The sequence below is a fragment of the Chlorocebus sabaeus genome, chromosome 8, assembly GCF_047675955.1.
Source record: "Chlorocebus sabaeus isolate Y175 chromosome 8, mChlSab1.0.hap1, whole genome shotgun sequence".
Taxonomy (NCBI): domain Eukaryota; kingdom Metazoa; phylum Chordata; class Mammalia; order Primates; family Cercopithecidae; genus Chlorocebus; species Chlorocebus sabaeus.
In genome coordinates this window covers 102,343,762-102,363,326 of record NC_132911.1, presented here as the reverse complement: position 1 = coordinate 102,363,326, position 19,565 = coordinate 102,343,762, and the positions used below count along the sequence as shown (strand labels likewise).

Below are 19,565 nucleotides of genomic sequence, written 5' to 3'. Positions count from 1 at the left end.
TTAAGTATAATGTTTATTGTTATGAAAGTGTAACTTGGTACTCAATCTCCATAGATGCCAGTACAGCAATATCTATTTAAAATAAAAATCCATATATTCTTTGATCCAACAATTGCACTTCTAGGGATTTATTCTACAGAAATATTTAACCATGTGTGATATAACATATGTGTAAAAATATTCATAGAACATTGAAATTTTAAAAGATTGGAAAGATCCTAAATATCTGTGAACAAGTTGGAAACAATTTAAAGTCCATGAAAGAGAGTGATTGGAAAAATACACCTACGTACGCACAACATATATACCTATCTTAATGCTTATAATGGAGTATCTCTAGAAAAATAAGCAAAAAAATGGCCTCCAGAGAAGGTAACTAACTATGGATGGGGCAGGACTGGGATGGAGACTTGCGTTTTGATGAATACTGTTTATGAGACTTTTGAGATTTGGGTTATGTGCAAATATTACCTTTCAAAAATTAATGGTTTAGATGGTAAAAATTTATTTTTCCACAAAAAATTGATTAAAACATTTATTTTGAAATATTGTCAATATTCCTTTGAAATATATGTATGTGTTATATATGTGTGTGTGTGTGTGTATTATTTTATTTTATTTTTTATTTTTTTGAGATGAAGTCTCACTTTGTCACCCAGGCTAGAGTGCAGTGGCACCCAGCTCACTGCAACCCCTGCCTCCCAGTTTCAAGTGATTCTCGTGCCTCAGCCTCCCAAGTAGCTGGGATTACAGGTGTGTGCCACCATGCCTGGCTGATTTTTGTATTATTAGTAGACAGGGTTTTGCCATGTTGATCAGGCTGGTATCGAACTCCTGACCTCAAGTGATCCACCTGCCTCAGCCTCCCAAAGTGCTGGGATTACAGACATGAGCCACCATGCCCGGCCCATATATTTTTTGAGATAGGGTTTCACCGTATTGCCCCTGCTGGAGTACAGTGGCATGATCTCACTCACTGAAACCTCTACCTCCCGGGCTCCACCTATCCTCCCGCTTCAGCTTCCTGAGTAGCTGGGACTACAGATGCATGCCACCACACCCAGCTAACTTTTGTCTGTTTCATAGAGACAGGATTCACCATGTTGCCCAGGCTAGTCTCTAACTCCTGGGCTCATGTAATCTGCCCACTTTGACCTCCCAAATTCCTGGGATTATAGGCATGAGCTATCTCGCCCTGCTGAAATATATATGTATCTTAAAGTAGTCCAAAGGGTACTACCTTTGGATTCCTAGTATCCAGTACTTAATACATACATAGTAAAGGTAATATGTGTATATTTAACCCAACAAACTTCTGATTTAAATTTTTTTTTTTGGATAGGATAATTATCTTTGGCCTCTTTAGAGTCTTATTTGGCGGAAGCCTAGAAACCATTCTGTCTCTTCAAGGAGTTTTGTATGTCTTATCTGTTATGATTTAAATTAGCTGTCTCCAACCTTTTTGGCACCAGGGACTGGTTTCATGGAAGACAGTTTTTCCATGGATGATGAGCAGAGGTGGGATGGTTTCAGGATTAAACTGTCTGCCTCAGATCATCAGGCATTAGTTAGATTCTCATAAGGAGCATGTAGATCCCTCACTTGCGCAGGTCACAATAGGGTTTGTGCTTCTGTTAGAATCTAATGCCACTGCTGATCTGACAGTAGGCAGAGTTCAGGCTGTAATGCTTGCTCACCTCCTGCTGTGCAGCCCAGTTCCTAACGGGCCACAGCAGGTACCAGTCTGCAGCTGGAGGTTGGGGACCCCTGATTTAAATCATAGTGTAACTCTCAGTGGACAATCTGATTGCCAAATTTTTGTTGACATATATCTATAGCTTACATGTACAGATTATACCATATTCATTTCCAGTAAACAAAGAAACAATATTTAAAAAGAAATTCATGATGGATTTAAAAAATAGTGATTGATTTTCTGTGACACAGAATATTGTATAAATTTTTAAAAATCATAGATGGGAAGGATCCTTTGAGATTATTAAGTTGAAATTTTAGTAGTTTTTAAAGATAAAGAAATTAAAACCCTAGAGATGTTAAAAGACAAGGTTCAGTTTCAGTCTATTAGCACTGCAGTTCCTGATCTGGAGATGATCCTTATACCTGCTGGTGGGCAACCTGGAATCTAAAGTCAGTAAGTGACCAGGCACGGTGACTCACGCCTGTAATCCCAGCACTTTGGGAGGCCGAGGCAGGCGGATCACTTGGGATCAGGAGTTCAAGACCGGCCTGGCCAACATAGTGAAACCCCATCTATACGAAAAATACAAAGATTAGCCAGGCATGGTGGCGCATGCCTGTAGTCCCAGCTATTTGGGAGGCTGAGGCAGGAGAATCACTAGAACCCGGGAGATGGGGATTACAGCGAGCCACGATCGCGCCTCTGTACTCCAACCTGGACAACAGAGTGAGACTCTGTCTCAAAATAAATAAATAAATAAAGTCAGTGACCAGTCTTCCATGATCTCTTCCGTTTGTGTCAAGTTGGAAAACACAGGTACTTACAATGCAACTTCAAACAGCTATAAAAACAAAGACAGTGTCCTAGAGGAGAGTAGAGCAATAAGAAAGGAAAGACTCCTGTCCTACTCTAAAAATTTTTGACAAACTAGTAGAAAGGTCACACACCCCCCCAAAACACACAAAAAACTGAAGTTATATTCTTTGAGAAACGAAAGACAGAAATGTTAAAAAATTACAATACAATATAGAAGTTACATTCATGATGCACAGCCTATATGATTAATAAATGTAAAAGTAGAAGAATGGATACGGTAATCACAGATACCTCATACAGAAGAAATAGGTCATTTTAGGGAGGAGAAATGGTATGAACAATACGAACAAAGACAAAAAAATGGGAGATGTATTTTAGAACACAGTGAGATCTGCTTAGCCAGAGCAGAAACACCAGTTAGAGAAATAGTGTCAGAGTTTAGATACAGACAACAGTAAAGTAAGAAGGGTATACTGATGCCTAGGATGAGATGCCTCAATTTTGTCTGAGAGCCACTTTACTTACATATGTAAACAAGAGAATGTAAGAAAAGAATGTCTTTGATAGCATAATATTGCAACAAAATATAGAAATAGAATGAGGAGGCACTGTAATAATACAGGTGTGAATTGTTAAGGACCTGAGTTTAAAAAAATAGTTGCCAAAATAGAAAATAGTAAATCTGATGAAAGAATGAGAAGGATTTAGTGACTGATTATATATTAACAAAAGCGAAAGAAGACCAACACTACAGAAACTAGAAACCAGCAGAATTACATTTATTTAACAAAGTATAGAAATTTCAAATTACATCATACTTTATCTTCTCAGGGGAATGTATAAACTACCCTTCTAAGCTGTAGTTATTTTTAAGAAAAGCCAATATACTTATCTGGTTCATCCAGTTTACCACAACCCTGCTTTTATGCAGTTCAGTGTGAATTCACTATAGTGTCATGCTACAGTTAGTCTATAGAGCTTAACGTTCTTAATCTCAAAATCTCAGTATGTCCAATTTCATTTGTACTTGTGCTTTTCCTGTATAACTGCTGCAGACATGGTTTTGATCAACAAAGAGGAAGTGGCTAATAAAGTTAAAAGGGTATTTGAAGAGCAAGGCCATATTATTTGAGTATTCTTGAGTCAGAAGAGAAGTTTTATCAGACAAATTGCCAATTTTTTAAGTACAGGTGCTCCTTAACTTACAATGGAGTTAGGTCCTGATCAACCCCAGTGAAGGTTTAAAATATTGTAAGTCAAAAACATGTTAAAATACACCTATCCTAGCTTAGCCTAGCCTACTAAAAACGTGCCCAGAACACATAAATTAGTGTAGTTGAGTGTTTTGTAGACACAATTGAACGTGAAAACACAAACACATTATCCAAAAAATGCTGACAACACAGTACACTATAGAATATTGATTAATTACCCTCATTATCGCATAGCTCACTGGGAGCTGGGACTTACTAATACCTTCACACTCAGCATCAGAAGAGAGTATTGTACCATATATTACTAGCCTGGGAAAATATCAGATATCAGAATTCCAAGTATGGTTTCTACTGAATGCATATCACTTTTGCAGCATTGTAAAGTTGAAAAATCCTAAATTGAACCTTTGTAAAGGGACTATGTGTATATTTTTAGAGGCATTTTAAGATTAGCAGGAAGTAAAATTAAAACTGCAAAGCAACGTAAAAAAGAATGCAGAAAAAACAAGATGTCAAATGTAAAACATTTATGATAGAATATTATGTAAAACATTTATGTTTTACATAATATAAAACAATTTATGATAAAAATGGCATTAGCATGTAATTATATACTAACATAATGGTTAATTTTTTTATTAAATAATATTTAGTTAAGTACTAAATGGTTCACTTAGTTCATAAGATAAATGCAACTCCATGCTTTCTACATGAGCTAAACTTACAAACTTATATAAAATCCAACTCATATTTCTATGTGAGGCATACTTAAAAGAATTTGGGTTAAAAGTTAAAAACAGGCAATGAAATTTTAATAAAACACATAAAAAGATATATGAATAACATGATTTAAAAAAGCAAAATTGACAGCAGAAATCAGTAAATGAGGAAGGAGTCACTTAATATTGATAAAAAACATAATATAAAGGATGATACAGTTATAAACTTGGTATATTAATACAGCATTGTATGTTACAAATTAAAGACATAAGAGGTTGATCTAAATAAATAAATTGGGATATTTTGATATTCCGTTTTCAGTCACTGAGAAACAATATAGGCAAAAAATAAAGATAAACATTATCTGAATTATATAGTGATTGATTTAATAGAAAAATCAAATTTTATGTTTAATAAACAAATTACATCTTTTTGTTAAATGCTTAGAAAAGTATATGATGCCAGTATGAGATAGAATAATGAAACAGAATTAAATGCCCAGAAATGGTATATAATATACAAAGGAAACTAGCATATCGTGAAGATAACATTTCTTTTTTTTTTTTTAAGACGGAGTCTCGCCCTGTCTCCCAGGCTGAGTGCAGTGGCGCAGTCTTGGCTCACTGCAAGCTCCGCCTCCCGGGTTCACGCCATTCTCCTGCCTCAGCCTCCCGAGTAGCTGGAACTACAGGCGCCCGCCAACTCGCCCAGCTAGTTTTTTTGTATTTTTTAGTAGAGACGGGGTTTCACCATGTTAGCCAGGATGGTCTCGATCTCCTGACCTCGTGATCCGCCCCTCTCGGCCACCCAAAGTGCTGGGATTACAGGCTTGAGCCACCGCGTCCTGCCGAAGATAACATTTCTAATCAGTGAGGGAGAAACAACTTAAAGTAAAAATGGTGCTGAGATAACTGCTTGCCTTTGGGGGGTGTTGGGAGGATTAACTTAGATCTTCACCACAAGACACCAAAGTAATTACCAGATAGATTAAGGTCTTAAATGTTAAAAAAAAGAAAAATGAAAAATGGAAATGGGAAAGAACTAGGGATTAATATAGGAGAATATTTATATATTCATTCTATTGCAATAAAACAAAAGAAAAATTGATGATTTGAATATATATAACTTAGAAAAATGCATGAATGGCAAAAAGTGGAAACTAAAAAATATATATATAATATTTTTGTCAGGCAAGGGGCTGATTATATGAAGGGTTCTGTAAAGTATTTCAACAAGAAAAAGATGAATGTACCAGATCTAAAAGGCAATAAAGATTTCCTATTTCTAAATGTATCTAAAATAAAAATTAAAGAGGGTGAGGATTCTTAAACCACCTAAAGTAATGAGAAGACAGAAATTACTACAGATCAACCTATCATATTCTTGATGTATTTTAAAAATTAAGACTGCTTGAAAAGTTTATTCTTTTAAAACCTGAAATACTTCCTCTTAAATTTTGTTCATGTTCTGAATTATCAATTTCTAAACTGATAGAGTTCAAAATTAATGATTTATATAAAAACACTTCAGATAAAACAAGTGCTTAAAGTGAGTTGAAGAAGGGATTTCTGCTGCTAGACAGATTGAGTAACCATATTTTTCTCTGTACTTATTAAAGTACAGCTGAAACCTTGGACATTATAAGTATATAAAACAAGCATAAAAAGACTGAAAGGTGGAAAGAAGGCAATAGACTTGCTAGAGATGGTGGGACCCAAGGAAAGACATAGCTGTGAGTGAGTTCTCTGGAGTTTCTTTTTACCTCATTTATCCCACACTGGGTAGTGGAGAAGCCAACAACCCAGAAGCAACATTGGACACAAACTAAAAACCTGCTCTCTCAAGCAGAAGGACGGAGAAATGGACAGCCTAGTAAGACAGAAAACTTTCAGACAATAACCGTTCTACTCTAGCCAAACACCACCAAGAGAACTATGGCCTACCCCACCAGCAAAGGCTAAATGGAGAACCTAGACTTCCACCCTTTTGAGGCTGTCCAGTCCTTCTGAGGTGGTGTCAGAGAAGACTGAGTGTCAAGCTAAGGCTTTCATCTCCACAAGGCAGTGTAGAAAGTACCCCCTCCCTAAGTGAGGAGTGCCAGTGAAGACCATATGGGAGCCTGGACTTACACTCCTACCAGGCAGTAACAAGAACCCAACAACCTCCCTGTTGGAGTGGGTCAGAGGCAGTCTGGTGAAGGGTCAGGACTTTCACCACCAATCAGCTAAAATGAGACTACTCCCCACAGTACCAGTATAGGACTCTGGGAGAACCTGACCTCTCACCCTTATCCATTGGTAAGAAAGAGCCCTCCATAGCCCAGGCCAGGAAGTGGAACACAGTATTTCCCCCCACATTCACTTAGTCACATATAACTACCTGAATGGGTTAAGCTGAGAAATGTAGGGTCCAGTTGGGCAATTGTAGGTCCAACCACAACTCTGTTTTGGTGTATGACCAGGAGTCTCTACCACAGATATGTTAATAGTACTTAATTTATCTGGTAAGTTTAATCTATAACTGTTCTAAAATAATTTATTGGTTCTTTACAATTGATTTTAGTATTTCTGTACTCTGAAAAAGTTCTTTCTTATGGTTGTCCCAAATGATATGTTTGCCATTTTAAAGCCTCTTTCAAATATCTATTTCTTCTTCAGCACAATTTTTTTTGTCTTTGAATATATTTTTGTGTTCTATTGATGTTTATTAAAATAACTCAGGGCTGGGTGCAGTGGCTCATGCCTGTATTCCTAGCACTTAGGGAGACTGAGGTGGGAGGATCACTTAAGCCCAGGAGATCAAGACTATAGTGAGCCATGATTGCACCATTGTGCTCGCACCTGGGCAACAGAGCAAGCCCCTGTCTCAAACAAACAAATAACTCACTCGCTCACTCACTCACTCACTCACTCAGGTCACTTTTACCCGACGCTATCTACTGACATATAACGCAAAATTACTGAAACTGATTGCTGCCCCAAATTTAGGTTTTCTATCCCAAATTATAACCTTTCACTCTACTTTCTCTCGTGTCCCTCCTTCTCAATAAAAAGAAATTTAAAACCTAGGTCTATTATGATAGTTTTCCTTCTCTTTGTCAGAATTGCAGAGAGCTTAGCTATTTTAGCTAGATCAGGGTGATATTTTCTTAAAAGTGACAAGTTATTTTATATATGGTAAAGAAATTAGGCAACATTCATTTTCTGAAAAAATATTTTTGTCTTTGGAAGAGGTTAAATTACTTAAGATACAGTAAAACAGAAAATATGTTAAAGAAGTAACAAAATAGTTGCTTTCCTTTTGGCCCCTGATTTTGGCTGTCAACTTATTAAGATTAACTAAATTCTGTAACTCAGTACCAAAATAATTTTATTTTTATGTGTAATATCTGTAATCATATTTTTAACTTAATCTTTTTTACTCCTAGTGTATACTTCATTTGGACAATTAGATCTTTAAGGATAATGTAGTTTTATTAACAGGGTTGCATTTTTGTATGTGTGCTTTAAGTTTTTTTTTTTCCTTTTTGAAAACAAGCCCCAAAGCAAATTCTTTATTTCTAGGCAGTGGCCATATTCTATTTTCTTAACCTATACATTTAATTCTAGATGAAAAAACAATTGTTGAAGCCTGTGATCCTGGTTAACATTTACATGTTGTTTTAACATTTGTTAGCTATAATTCAGAAAAATCTTTTGAATTTATACCATTGAATTTTACTTTTTTAGCATCCTTTTATCAAGAATGCAAAACCTGTATCAATATTAAGAGACCTGATCACAGAAGCTATGGAGATCAAAGCTAAAAGGCATGAGGAACAGCAACGAGAATTGGAAGAGGAAGAAGAAAATTCGGTTTGTAATTATCTTCAAAAAGTTGATTTTTTTCTGCTGACTTATTTTTCTATAATTCTGTTTCTTTAAATAAAAGCACTTAGTGTTTTATTATACAAGTAAGATATGTTTTTTCATTGAATCTCAAAATATATTTGGTTTGCATTATACATTTGCTATATTTTTCTGATGTCTTAAGAATTAGTGATTACTGGAATGTAATGTTGATAGGATGAACTTGCACAGTACCTAGTATCTAGTTGATACTAACTCTGGGTTTGTTAAATAAATATTGTCTTGAATTTGGACAATTTTGTGTCATATCTTCTGGAATTTCCTTTTAACTGGTCGCCAGCTATGTTGTAGATAAAGCGTACCATAGCAGAATAGGAGTTGCAGGTGGGACATAAAAGGGCCTGGCATATTAAACTAGCCATTAGTTCCTTTTACTTTATGCTGATGTTACTACATTAAATAACGAAATAAAATAATTGTATTTATTTACCACATTTTGTAGTGTCTAATACTTTTCTTTTGAAACAGTGTCTCACTGTGTTACCTGGACTGGAGTACAGTGGCGCAATCTTGACTCACTGCAACCTCCACCTCCCAGGTTCAAGCTATTCTCCTGCCTCAGCCTCATGAGTATCTGGGACTACAGGCGCACACTACCATGCCTGGCTAATTTTTGTATTTTTAATAGAGATGGGGTTTCACCCTTTTGGCCAGGCTGGTCTCAAACTCCTGACCTCAAGTAATCTACCCACCTGGACTTCCCAAAGTGCTGGGATTACAGGTGTGAGCCAACTGCACCTGGCTTGTAGTGTCTGATGCTTCTATCCCTTGCTAATTATTTTTTGCCTCTGTGTTTCAAGTTATATGTTTTTTTTCTGGATAAAGATATAGAGGAGAATAACCCTTGGTATTCAAATAGTCATAAAATCTGAAAACACGTGTATTATTTTATTTTTTACTGATTGAAAATGTACTTTATAACAATATGTTCTCCCATAAAAGTTCATTTAAAAAAATCTCACAGTTTCTGTATACAAATAGAATTATTTTGCTAAATTAAATTCAGTTTTAATTTCAGAGACTGGTTATCCAGTTGGGAATTCTTTTGAAATTCTTTTACTCTTTTTACCAATTATTAAACCTTTTATCACATGGTAGCCCAGGACAAGGAGAAATGTGCATCTTCATAGAGCTGATTTATAATCATGTTCTTTAGATATGCAGTTACATGAGTTATGTATTTGGCCATCGTCATGGAATACCTAGTGAGGAGATATTTGAAGCCTGTATTCTAGACTTAAAATCTTTCACCAATGAATTCACTACTTAGAATTTTAAATAGTGTCTTCAAAAGGTATTTTTTTCTGGTTTGTCATTGTGCATTAATTCTACAAAGGTAAGTAGGTGATATGGGAGATGTAAAGACCCTTGGTTCTTGCTCTCGGGGTTTCCTGTTTCCTAACTGGATTCCTGTGTGATGATAGATACATTTAGTTTCAGATTTCTCTCCAGTTAATGTTTTTAAATGTTAAATTTTTGTAGTTGTTTCTTGTGGGTTCAAAGGCACTTTATCATATATTATCAGTTTTTACTACTTTTTAATGCTTTGTTACAGTCATTTTGGTTTCTTTCTGCCCCCTCGGTGATCTCTTTCTTCACCATTTTTCTTTCCTTCGCTGAGCTTAAGTCACACTAGTCTTTCAGATTTTTATTATTTTTTTTTAACATGCTTAAGATCTTTCCTTACTCAGGGCCTTTGCATGTGCTATACTCTGTGCTTGAAACACTCTTTTTCCTTAGAACTCTTGGAGTGGCTAGGTTCTTTTCTTTTGAGTCTCAGCTTTAAATATCTTGTACCCCCAAAACATAGCACCTTAAAACAACGCATATTTATTATCATGGTATTTGTAGATTGCTGTCGCAAGAGGGTCTTAGTTAGGTGATTCATTCTCAGGGTTTCTTATGAGATTGCAGTCTAAGTGTTCGTCAGAGCTGCAGTCATCTGAAGGCTTGACAAGGGCTGGAGGATTCACTTCCAGGATGGCTCATTCTGGGACTCTCAGAGTGAGTGGTCCAAGAGAGAGAACAAAGAGGACTTCTCACTGTCTTTTATGTTGTAGTCTCAGGAGCTAAATACTGTCACTTCTGCCACATTCTTTTTATTTTATTTTATTTTATTTTTATTTATTTTTTTGAGACGGAGTCTTGCTCTGTTGCACAGGCTGGATTGCAGTGGCATGAGCTTGGCTCACTGTAACCTCTACCTCCCAGGTTCAAGCAGTTCTCCTGCCTCAGCTTCCTGAGTAGCTGGGACTGTAGATTCATGCCACTACAGCTGGCTAATTTTTGTATTTTTAGTAGAGACCGGGTTTCATCATATTGATCAGGCTGGTCTTGAACTCCTGACTTTGGGTGATACACCCACCTCAGCCTTCCAAAGTGCTGGGATTACAGGCATGAGCCCCTGCGCCCGGCCCATTCTAGTTTTTAAAAGCAAGTGAGTGGTGGAGCAGGGAGCTCCAATAATCGATTATCTCCACAGAAGCAACTGTTAAGCTGGCAAAAACTGACAAATCAACTTTTGCATAACTCTGTAATCTGATAGAAAACTTACAGCATCCGGAAGACTGCCAGATTTTGGTAAGAAAACATTATGACATTTTTGCTTATATACCTAGTATCCTTTATTTTCTAGCTTAGCAGCAGCTATGGGGCCAGCAACCCATATTCCTGGTATAGCTCACTGGTGCCAGGAGGGGGACAATAAGAACCTTGTTCTGGAAAAAAAAAAAAAACTGTAGTTTTCATTTTGACCTGTCTGGTGGTTCCCTGAGGGACTGGTGCAGATACCTTTGTTCAGCTCCCCATGAGCTAGAGCAGCTTCCTGGTTGGTATCTGTCAACCATCTAAATCTGCTAGAGCTAGTAAACAAATTTGGCAAAGTTTCAGGGTACAGCATCAACCACAAAACTCGGTTGTATTTCTAGGCACCAGCAATGAAAAATGTAGAGAGGAATTTAAGTAAACAATGCCATTTATAATAGCATCCAAAAGAATGAAATACCTAAGGAATAAATTTAACCAAGGAGGTGAAAAACTTGTACAGTGAAAAGTACAAAACATTGCTAAAATAAAAGACCTAAATCAATAGAAAGATATCTTGTGTTCAGAGATTAGAAGACATCATATTGTGAAGATGGTAGTACTTCTCAAAGCAATTCACAGATTATTTAAAGATCCATTTCCAAATTCCAGGTTATTTTTTGCAGAAGAGGAAAAGTCAGTGCTCAAATTCATATGGAATAAAAAGGGGCCCCAAATAGCCAAAACATATCAAAAAAAAAGAACCACGTTAGAAGACTCACACTTCCTGTTTTCAAAACTTAATATTAAGTTGCAGCGATCAAATCAGTGTAGTACTAGCTTAAGGATAGGTATGTAGACCAAGGGAATAGAAAGTCTGGAAATAAATCCATAAATCTACGGACATCTGATTTTTAACAGAGTTGCTAAGACTATTTAATGGGAAAAGAACAATCTCTTCAACAAATGGTACTGGGACAGCTGAACAGCCACATGTAAAAGAATGAAGTTAGACCCCTGTGTCTTATCAAATACAGCAGCCTTTTAGTATAAGATCTGATTGGCTGGATCAGCAACCTAAATGTAAGAGCTAAAACTTTAAAACTCTTAGAAGAAAACATAGGGTTAGTCTTCATGACTTTGGATTTGTCAGTGAATTCTTAGAAAATGATCCTAAAGCAGAAGTAACAAAAGAAAAAAGATAAACTGAACTTCATCAAAATTAAACATTTTTGTACATAAAAGAATAAATTATCAAGAAGTGAAAAGACAGCCTGTAGGATGAGAGAAAATATTTACAAATTATGCTTCTGAAAAGGGTCTAGTATCCAAAATGTATAGAAGCTGGGTGCGGTGGCTCATGCCTGTAATACCAGCACTTTGGGAGGCTGAGATGGGTCGATCGCCCAAGCCCAGGAATTCAAGACTAGCTGGGCAACATAATGAGACCCTATCTGTTAAAAAAAAAAAAAAAAAGGCAAACTGTATAAAGAACTCTTACAACTTACAATTGAATTAGAGGCAAATTGGTGGTTACCAGAGACCAGGACAGGACCCAATTGTGGTGGGCAGGGGATGGGAAGGAGGGAAGGATGGAGAGCGACTCCTTAATGGGTAGAGTGTTTTCTTTTGAGGTGATGAAAATTTTGTGATACTAGATAGAGGAGATGGTTGCACATTGTGAATGTACTAAGTGCCACTGATTTGTATACTTTAAAATGGTTAATTTTTTGTATATGAAGTTCACCTCAACTGAAAAAAAAAGAAGTCACTAGGTCTGGCCTGCAATCAAGGCAGTAGGAATGAGGCTCCACCTTTCGAGGGGAGAATTGCCAAAGAATTTATGGTTATGTTTTAAAACTAGCTCAGACTATCCTCTGGCCGCACATTATTTACATTCCCTGCCCATGCAAAATACACGCACTATCCCATCTACCCTAAGTATTATTTCTTTACAATATCGGCTCAAAATCTAGAATGTCATCTTCTAAATTACATTGAGATAGAGATAATGTTCCTTAGGTCCAGTTCCTCTCAATCTGAAGAACTATAAACAAAAGAGAGAAGTTTCTTAACCCACCCCTACCGCCCTGAATAGCCGACATACAATGGTAGATCAGGCATAAAATTATATCACTGTGGGTAGTTCTGTTTAAAAAAACGGAAGACAGGAAGTGCACATGAGTGCATAGAAAACTTCCATAGTGGTTTTGGAATCCAGCCAAGCAAATGTTAGAAGTTTCTTCATTAAAACTAAGTTCTATTCCTACCTCAGCATAGTTTTTCATGACTCCTTTCTATGTTCTCTGTTTTTTGCTCTGCCCACTGAGTTCTTCCTTTTTCATGGAAGGTAGCCTGTATGTTGAGCTAGATAGTTTTGTCAGCCTGCTTCCTGTGGTTAGAAATTTTGGAGTCCAAAGCCCTCTTTCCATTTCAGGCATCTCTGTGCTCTGCAGTCAATGCTGGTAGTGTTTCTGCCAGAAACACTTTGTGGGTCTCCTATAAATGAGATTTATAGGAACTAACTCCATTAGAATAATCTACACTCATAAATTTTGTTGAGATAATTGTTTCCCTAATTTTAGCCTCTTGATGAGATTGTGCAGGGACAATGCCTTTAAGCTTCTTAGAAGCCCTGTTATTTGAGGAACTGCATGGATCTCTCAGAAATCTTAAAGGATTTTACAGTCACCTTTTCAGCTTGATATTTTTACCATAGTTTCCTTACTATTGCCTGGATTTGAGGTTTGCTTGGAAGCTGTCTCATAACTGTAGCATGGTTTGCTGTGTGTAGAGGCTGGAGATGTACAAAATCAACAAGTCTTTGGTCCCTCTTTTGTTTAATTGTCGTTTCTTAAGCTTATCTCTCTCCTTTTGTGTTTGATTATAGCAGCAGGAAGAAATCAGGCAACATCTTAAATGCTTTGCTAGACCAACCAGTTCATTAGGTACATTTTTTGCTTTTCCTGTTACTTTTCTGGTTCTTATAGTCAACAGTTGATATGGTTTGGCTGTGGCTTCACCCAAATTTCACCTTTAATTATAGTTCCCATAATCCCCATGTGTCGTGGTAGGGACCTGGTGGGAGGTAATTGAATCATGGGGGCAGTTACTCACATGCTGTTCTCATGATAATGAGTGAATTCTCATGAGGTCTGATGGTTTTATAAGGGGCTTTTCCAAAACTCTTTGCTCGGCACTTCTCTCTCCTGCTGCCCTTTGAAGAGCTGACTTCTGCCATGATTGTAAGTTTCCTGAAGCCTCCTCAGCCATGTGGAACTGTGAGTCAATTAAGCCTCCTTTCTTTATAAATTACCCAGTCTGAGGTATTTATAGCAGCATGAGAATGGACTAATACAGTAAATTGGTATGGTAGTGGGGTGCTGCTGTAAAGGGCTTGCCTTGTCTCAGATGAGACTTTGGACTTGCACATTTGAGTTAATGCTGGAATGAGCTAAGACTTTGGGGGACTGTTGGAAAGGCATGATTGTGTTTTGAAATGTGAGGACATGAGATTTGGGAGGGGGCAGGGGCAGAATGATATGGTTTGGCTGTGTTGCTACCCACATCTCCTCTTGAACTGTAGTTCCCATATACCTCATATGTCATGGGAGGGACCTGGTGGGAGGTAATTGAATCAGGGAATAACCACCCGATTCTTGTGATAATGAATGAGTTCTCAGGAGATCTGATGGTTTTATAAGGGGCTTTCCCTGCTTTGCTCAGCAGTTCTCTCTCCTGCTGCCCTGTGAAGAGGTGCTTTCTGCCATGATTTTAAGTTTCCTGAGGCCTCCCCAGCCATGTGGAACTATGAATCAATTAAACCTCTTTTCTTTATAAATTACTCAGGTATTCCTTCATTGCAGTGAGAATGAACTAATACAACAATGTTTCTAAATTTTCTGCCACCACATAAGAATCTCCTTTTCTCCAGCTTTCTAATATTTCCCTTACCTTCCTGAAACTTTCTTAAAAGCTATCAGGCTTCTAATAGTTTTTTCATGACTCTTCAGGCTCTTACTAAAACTGTCTTCAAAGTGCTTCTAGCTTCTGCCCACTGCTTAGTTTCAAATCCAATGACACCAAGTCGTTTTAGGTATATGTTACTAAGTCCTATCCATATTCAAGGTGAGGGGAATTAGTTTTTGCTTTTTGAGGGAGAACTGAAAATATTGTGAGCACTTAAAAATTATGTCAGGTTTTTATGATTTTTTTTTCCCCTGAATAAACATTTATTCTCTGGGGCAAAGCTTAGTGTTTCTGGGTAAAACTCTTATGGTCTTTTTACTGAAATTATAAGAAAAAAGTAAAAAGTTTGGAGAGTCACACATTGAGCAATATTCACATGCTTTGCTTCAGATTATTTTTTCAGGCAGTACCTTCCATTTTGAGGTCATTTTATTAGATGTTACCCTGCATGGAAAACATACATACGTACACACATACATTCTCACAAGCACTTAAAAGAATGAGATAGGCAGAATGAATCTGAAGTCTTTCTACAGTTAATGTATATCCTGCATTGCCATTTAGTTTTAGCAACTTTTAAAATTAGTAGATATAATTTCTCAGGAAAGTTTGTCCACATTGAAGGCTCAGAATCTTACATAGTTTATATCATTTATTCCTTTGGGATTCTTTTGTGAATTGGCTTAAATTGGATTACATATACAGTTTTAAATAAAACAGCTAATTTATCATAGACTACGCATCTCTTGATGTTCAGTAGGCCAATTTATTTCATTGAAGTGATACTCTTTTTTCATAAAAATAAAATATTTTTTATAAAATTTACATTAATTTTTGACTAAATGAACATAAAGTTTAATCTAAGTTGTGTGTATAAAAAGCAGGCATACAGGATTTGTTCAGTTAATACTAGTTTATCCTTAGTACTCAAAATGTAAGCATGCAATTTGGTAATTTGGTATTTACACAACAAGCACTATTCATTCTTATGTATTTCTTGAACTTAGTTGATGATTTTTAACATACTAATTTGTAAGTTTGCTGGTAAGGCTTATTGAAATATACAGGTACTTGAATGAGTTTTTAAATATTTATACAGTAAAAGAGTACTTGTTTTTAAGTAAAACAGCAAAGCAAATGTTCTACATGTGGTACATTGGATGATGATTTTCAAAGCAGAATGATGTTAATTGAATTTATAAGATAAGGCACAGAATGCAGCATTGACATGCTATTTTTAAAGTACTTTAAAAGATTGATAAGGAGTTTAGAAGAATTGCTTTGTCACTGGAGCTCAGACATTTCTTAGGGATTACAGTGTTAAGTAAAATACAAGGAGTTAAATGGGTGTAGAAGAATTTTAAGTGAAATGTTGAGCAAAAAATGGGATACTTTTTGATGTTAAGCTTGAATGAAATCTTTTCACTTTTATGCATATATCAGGTCCTTTACTTTTATCTAAAGAAAGGTGTTATTTGACTTCATATTAACTTATTAATGACTCAAAGAAAAGAAGTCTAATTGGTCTTAGACTATGTCTTAGAGCTTCTATCCTTGGAAAAGAAATGAGGACTTTCTGGTGACCTCTTATGGTCTGAACTCAGAGCTGTTCAGGTTGGTTGTGGTCCTTAATGTCTGAATAATGGCATATTCCCTTTAAACGTGCTTCACTAAAGCAGTTGATTCTCAGCATGGGTATGGGGAGAAATGCCAGGGTGCTTTGAATAACCCATTCCCCTCAGGTGGTGATACAGTTTCAGGTGAGCATTTCTTAGACAGAAACTCCCCCTCCTCTTCCCTTCTTTCTCCTTACCCCTATTCAATAGGGAGCTTCAAAAGTCTGCCTTCTTATTTTTTTTTTTGAGATGGAGTCTCACTCTGTTGCCCAGGCTGGAGTGCAGTGGTGTGATCTCAGCTCACTGCAACCTCTGCCTCCTGGGTTCAAGCGATTCTTCTGCCTCAGCCTCCCAGGTAGCTAGGGTTACAGGCGCGTGCCACCATGCCCAACTAATTTTTGTATTTTTAGTAGAGACAAGGTTTTGCCATGTTGGCCAGGCTGATCTTGAACTCCTGACCTCAAGTGATCCAACTGCCTCGGCCTCCCAAAGTGCTGGGATTACAGGCCTGAGCTGTTTCTGGCCAAAAATCTACCTTTTGAGAACCGTTTGAATTAGGTAAAGAACAGAACAGCAACAGAATTAGCCCAGGTCAGTCCAGAAGCCTGTAATGTACTTAGTTGATAAAAGGGAGGTTGCATTATCTAAAAATAGATCAGACTATCTGAATGTGAATTCTAGTTCTGTTCCCAAATAACTTTATGTCTTTGGGCAGGTTACTTAACCTCTCTAATTCAATTTTACCATCTGCAAATAGAGTTGTTATGAGGATATAATTTTATATATATATATATATATATATATATATGTGCACTTAGAACAATGTTTTGCACATAGTATGCTCAATAAAGTTTAGCTTTTGTGTTTATTAATGCCACTACTTACACCATCACTACTGCTGTTGTAACATTTTGGCCAGGTTTTTTTGTTGTTGTTGTTATTGTTCTGTTTGTTTAGTTTTCAGGGTTTTTTTGGTGGTTGCCCCTACTGGTTTTGCCCTACCTTGTGGCCACCAAAATAATATTACTGATCTGGTATGAACCGATATAGATTCAATTTTTAAAAAAACATTTTAAAACAAAATTTAGCTGGCAAATATGTTTGGAAGAGTTGGTAGATATTTTTATAAACCTAGTTTTAAAATTAAAAATAAATATATTTGGGCCAGGCACAGTGGGTCGCGCCTGTAATCCCAGCAGTTTGGGAGACCAAGACAGGCTGATTGCTTCAGCCCGGGAGTCGAAGACCAGCCTGGGCAACATGGTGAAACCCTGTCTCTACAAAAAAAAATTGTTTTTTAAACCCACAAAATTAACCAGGCTTGGTGATGCATGCCTGTAGTCCCAGCTATTTGGGAGCCTGAGGTGGGAGGATGGTTTGAGCCTGGGCAGTTGAGGCTGCAGTAAGCCATGATCATGCCACTGGACTCCAGCCTTTCTCTCTCTGTCTCTCTAAAAAGAAAAAACATATATATATATTTATATATTATATATTTATATTTTTACAATATATATTTTTATATTTTTTATTTTTATTAATATATATGTTTGTTCTTTACTGGTTTTCCTCAAATATATGTGTATATATGTGTATTTGTATACATATATTTGAAAGTATGTACAAATATACATACACACACACACACACATATATATATATATATATATTTTTTTTTTTGAGGAAAACCAGTAAAGAACATTTACTTATTCCCTTACATGGTAAAAAGTAAATTTTATTTAATAAGAAATAGTTCAGATGAAATTATTGATGACAAATTGAAACCTTGTAAAAGAATTGATTACTTGTTATTTCTAATTTTTCCTGTGTAATCACAATTAAAACAAATTCTTATATAGTTATAACTGTGTAAATACTGTTCACTTATCTCATATTATGATTACATGTTATTTCTTTTTGTGACTTTCTGAACCAATAATTGTCTCGGTTTTTGTTACTGTTGTGGTTTTTATAGTTTTCTAATCACTAAGTTTGTTCCCCAATGCTATATTCCCAGACTCTCTGCTGGAGCTCTGAACTCCTCTGTGTATGCTCAAACACAATTTATTAATACCGTACCTTTTTTATTTTTTTATTGATTCATGCCTTCTCTAGTCTTCTGTCCTCTACTAATCTGAACTAATTGCTCTTTAGGAGTGTTGAGCAGCTGTCATCCTAAGACTTCCTTTCAACATCAACCTGTGGAATGTCCTCTTTTTTTCTTCTGTAATCTCTTTATTCCTAGATGTTGTCTTCTTTCTTGTTTTACTTCCTTGTTTTTATGTATCATATCTCCCAGTAGCTTCCTGACATCAGCAGTTTTTTTCAGTCCTTACATATCTGACCATGTCTTTATTGTACATTTACCCTTAATTGATTGATTGAGTGTAAAATTTTGGATTGAAAATAACTTTCTTTTTTAATTTTGAAAACCTTGCTCTTTTTCCTTGCTCAGCAATAGTGCTGATGAGAAGATAGATGCCATTCTGATACCTGATTCTTTGAATGTTTGAATGTGGGAGCTTTTTGGATCCTTAGATTGTCCCTGTTATTTAAAACTTTCCTAATAATGTACCTTGGTGTACATCTTTTCCCCATTCATCGTATGGAATGTCTTTTGACTTTTTAAATCTGGAAACACTCTTCAGTTCTGTGTGATTTCATGTTTGCTATTTCTGGATAATTTTCACTGTCTCTCTTTTCTCTCTCTGGATCTCCTTTTATTTGGTTGTTGAACCTCTTAGGTTAGTCTTTCAATTATCTTTTCTCTTTCCTTTTCCCTCTTTTTCTCTTTTTGTTCTTCTCAGATTGCCTGAAGTTTATCTTCCAAACTTGCTATTTTTTCATATTAGATATTTAATATCTAAGATAGCTTTCTCTTCTACGTTATTATTTCCTTATTATTATTTTGAGTTTTCTTTTGTTCCCTGCCTTGTCTGTGTTTCTTTTGTGTTTGTTTTGATCTCTAACACTTCATTTTATGGGCTTTCTTCAAATGTATTGGGATTATATTTGAGAGAAGCACTAAAATTACCTCTGGCAGCTCTGTGTATAAGAGTGGAACTAGTTGACCAGCAAATCTTACTGTAAAAGATGGTAGGGT

The 19,565-nt window shown here is 36.2% G+C and overlaps 1 protein-coding gene across 2 annotated transcripts in view; it reads left to right on the top strand.

Moving 5' to 3' along the window:
- The window catches only part of STK3 (serine/threonine kinase 3), a 332,625-nt gene that overhangs the window by 192,570 nt on the left and 120,490 nt on the right, over window positions 1-19,565 (top strand). For both annotated transcript variants that reach the window (XM_008001185.3, XM_038000245.2), the window contains one exon: window positions 8,178-8,303. In XM_008001185.3, coding sequence (XP_007999376.2) covers window positions 8,178-8,303 — 126 coding nt within the window. The remainder of the gene's footprint in view (window positions 1-8,177; window positions 8,304-19,565) is intronic.